Source organism: Primulina eburnea, chromosome 4 (genome assembly GCF_022965805.1).
Source record: "Primulina eburnea isolate SZY01 chromosome 4, ASM2296580v1, whole genome shotgun sequence".
NCBI lineage: Eukaryota > Viridiplantae > Streptophyta > Magnoliopsida > Lamiales > Gesneriaceae > Primulina > Primulina eburnea.
In genome coordinates this window covers 5,582,105-5,585,929 of record NC_133104.1, presented here as the reverse complement: position 1 = coordinate 5,585,929, position 3,825 = coordinate 5,582,105, and the positions used below count along the sequence as shown (strand labels likewise).

At 33.6% G+C, this 3,825-nt stretch overlaps 1 protein-coding gene across 1 annotated transcript; it reads left to right on the top strand.

Annotated features, from left to right (window-relative positions):
- The first annotated feature begins 2,704 nt into the window (after positions 1 to 2,704).
- Positions 2,705 to 3,596, top strand: LOC140830017 (protein FAR1-RELATED SEQUENCE 5-like). Its single transcript, XM_073193295.1, has 2 exons — positions 2,705 to 2,846; positions 3,199 to 3,596. The coding sequence occupies exons 1-2, from the start codon at positions 2,705 to 2,707 to the stop codon at positions 3,594 to 3,596; spliced, it is 540 nt and encodes a 179-aa protein (XP_073049396.1).
- The last annotated feature ends 229 nt before the right edge of the window (positions 3,597 to 3,825 follow it).

Genomic DNA, 3,825 nt, shown 5'->3' with positions numbered 1-3,825 from the left:
ACCAGTAAAATATTATAGTGGAAATCTTTTCATCTTGCCCGTGGTTTTTACCCTAATAATTTTTAGGGGTTTTCCACGTAAATCTCGGTGTCCAGTTTATTCTTTATTTTCGGGTTTTATTATCTCAAATCTCGCACGTGGGACCAACAGATTCCTGGGTTCAAGTGTTGAGGAAGGCGAAAGAAACCACTTTCCAGGAGTGGGATATTCTGTGAGTGGCGGTGCATGGACATGGGCCGAGGCCCATTCTGGACCATCCTAACGATCCATGACCAGTAGTGGTGCGTGGATATGGGTCGAGGCCTTTGTTGGTTCAGCCTAATGGCTCATGATCGTTACAAAAGTCAACTCTTGCATGTACTTTCAACAGTGACTCATTTTCACATTTATATATCAATTTTATTGCACCCATTTTGTAGATTGTAATTATTAAGTGCAATTTTATGGGGCAACGATCCATCTTCCATAGTACTGCTGTAGCTGCACTAATGTGAAATTTAAAAGGTAGTTGGAAGATATTATCACTTTTAAATGAAGCAGTCAACTCTTTAATTACTTGTAGTAAAATACTATAGACATTTCTCCCAAACAAAAAAACAACACAAAAACTTTTATAGACATGGACTAACTATATTTTTAATGTTGCATCATGTAATACAAATTAAATCCTACTTTCTTTGTCATTCAAATAAAGTTTTCGCTTATTGATGTTAGATACTCGTTGATACAAATATATTTTTAACAGTTGTAATGAATTATTGAATAAAAGTTGTGTTTGAATTAAAAGATTTAGATTTGAGACGAGGATTTGAAATGAGAAATTCGAAATTCATCTCAATGAGTCAAAAAATGACTATTTGATATTTGAAATTTATTGTCACTTTGATTGCTCAAACAAATCAATATATAATATATTTAAGTAAATACGATGAAACAGAATAAATTTTGCACAAGTATAAATTCTTACGCAGTGTCTCAGGGCAAAAATAATGGCTAGAAAACCAACAAGTTTACACAAAAACTATCCTATCATTCGTGATTTTAATCAAAAACCAATTTCCTCAACACGTTGAGAAAATAAAATACTTTCCTAAAACAAAGAACCACATTAAAACAGTATATAAAGCAGTAAAACACGATGTCAAAATTGAAGCAACAAAAACAAATATTCAGTCAACTCCTTCACAGTTGTTGTCTGCAGATATCTCCAACAATCACGGCAACACGTGGATTCAGCACTATTCGTCCTTCGATCACCAGCAACCTTGTGTATTATTTTCTCTAAAGTTTATGACGCGCAAAGGTGTCATAGTATGTATGTGCTTCTGTGTAAATCATAGATCTTGCATGAGATGAATCCTCTTATTTATAGTCCTGAGGTTTATCAACAAGGAAACCTACACAATATGGAAAATAAGAGTTTTATTAGAAACAAACTCTATTTAAACAAACATTTCATATCACAAAAATCTTAGCATAATTATCACATTAATTATCACATTATCTAAAAAGACACAAACATAAATAAATATTCAAAATCATATCATCAAAAAAAAATTATCTTGAGAAATAAATTTAATACGAAAATTATATTTCTCTTCAATTATTATGGATTTAAAATCTTTTACTTCAAATTCATTGATCCAAATACACCTAAAATATATATATATATATATATATGTGTATATATATATATATATATATATATATATATATATATAGAGAATTGTTACCCTGCACCCTTGGGTGCAGGGTAACCGTGGGAGCCAGCCCACGCGTGCATTTTATTTTATTTTTTAAAAAATTTTAAAATTAGCGCAGGAAACAACGTTATTAGCGACGGTTTTCATTAATCCGTCCCTAATAACGACGGATTATTAAAAGCCGTCGCTCATAACGACGGATTATTAAAACCGTCGCTAAATGTCTAAATTTTTAAAAAAAATCGGACAGATATAAAAACAATTTTACGAGGAAATGGGCGTACTTTCCTTCCCCAAAATTTCTTGCGCCCAAATTTCGTCACCGAAACCCAACTTTGCAAGTAGCTTCAATTTCCTTGCGGTATTCCGGAGATCTATTGCGGGTTATTTCGAAATCAGAAGGTAAATTTCATGTATTTTAAATTTCATATTCCCAAGATATTTGTAATTTAGGATTTGTTGATAAAAGATCTTGTGTTTGAAAAACCAAGGGTCAAGCTGTTGGATTTTAAATGGGGTTTCGGTGGTTGTTCTTTAAATTTCATATTAAATTAAGAGAGAAGGTTGGCAAAGGGGAACACACGAAGCTAAAGATGAAAGAAAGACCATAGTGTTTATCTAAGCGATTAGCTGCGTCTCATTCTCGTGAAGCACTACTAAACTTTTTAAAATAAAAACAAGATTGTAGATTAGTGGTGAACATGTTTAATTTGTGAGTGCATTCACGTCACCTGAATTTATTATTAATTGATTTATTGGAATTTTGCGGGCAACAATGGAACCCATGAATGTTATCTTTATGGTTAGTGAATGAAGTCAGCTTTCAAAAAGTTGGGCTAGGGGGTTCGTTGGTAGTGAAAACAAGAAAATACAATAAGTTTTGTGAAACAAAATTGAATATTTTTATCAATTTTAATGTTTGCCGAGCTAGCTAGCATATTATGTGTATCAATTTTAATTTTGCTATTTTCATATTTAAAGAATGGACGAAAACAGCGGCGATGAAATGTCATACATTCCCCAAGTTGGAGACAAAGCCAAAGATTGGGATGAAATTCGAATCTTTAGACGAGGCGTTTTCGTTCTACAACCAATATGCACGAGAATCTGGTTTTAGTGCAAGAATAAGCAATAGCAAAAAAAGTAAAAAAAACAAAAGAAGTTATCTGGAAAAAATTTGTATGCTTTAAAGAAGGACATACAGATGCAATCAGATGGAGTAAACAATCAAAAAGTGATGAATCAATAAAGGAAAGAGCTCGTGGTGATATTCGAACTGGATGTAAGTCAAAGATTTCAGTTGTGAAGGAACAAACCGGTCTTGGTTGGGTTATTAGTACCTTCATGGAAAGTCATAATCATCCACTATCAACTCCTTCAAAGGTGCATTTGTTGCGCTCACATCGTACTGTTTCTGCAGTAAAGAAAGCACTAAGTCAATAGTTTGCAGAAGCGAATGTACCTACTTGTCAACAAATGCGATTGTTTGAAATAGAGTCTGGAGGACCTGAACATGTTGGTTGCACAGAAAGAGATATAAGAAACTACGAGAAAACGCTTAGGGATGAGCACAAGGGTATTGATGCCGAAACATTGATTGATTTATTTATGTCTGAGAAAGACAAGAGCTCAACTTTCTTTTTTGATTACGAGACTGATTCAGACAATAGATTTATTCGTTGTTTTTGGGCGGATCCTGTGTCACGGAGGGCATACACTGCATTTGGTGATGTAGTGGTGTTTGATACAACATATAACACCAACAAATATGGGATGATTTTTGCACCATTTATAGGAGTTAATCATCATCATCAGACCATTGTTTTTGGTTGTGGATTTTTAAGTGATGAGAAAACTGATTCTTTTGTTTGGTTTCTTAATAAGTTTCTGTAAGCCATGCCTAAAGGAGCACCAAACTTGATCATAACTGACCAGGATCCTGCTATAACGAAAGCCATAGCTGAAGTTTTCCCTAAAACAATACATCGATATTGTTTGTGGCACATTCTAAACAAATTCCCAGATAAATTGAACCCCGTGACTTTCCGTGACCACTATCAAAGCATAAAAAATGTCATCGTACATTCTACGACTTCTATTGAATTTGAGAGATCATAGGAAG

Excerpts from the sequence above, each read along its gene's own strand:
- LOC140830017 (XM_073193295.1), top strand. The coding sequence starts at position 2,705 with ATGAAATGTCATACATTCCCCAAGTTGGAGACAAAGCCAAAGATTGGG. Across the intron at positions 2,847-3,198 it reads AATAAGCAATAGCAAAAAAA|AGTCTGGAGGACCTGAACAT; the intron begins GTAAAAAAAACA and ends TGTTTGAAATAG.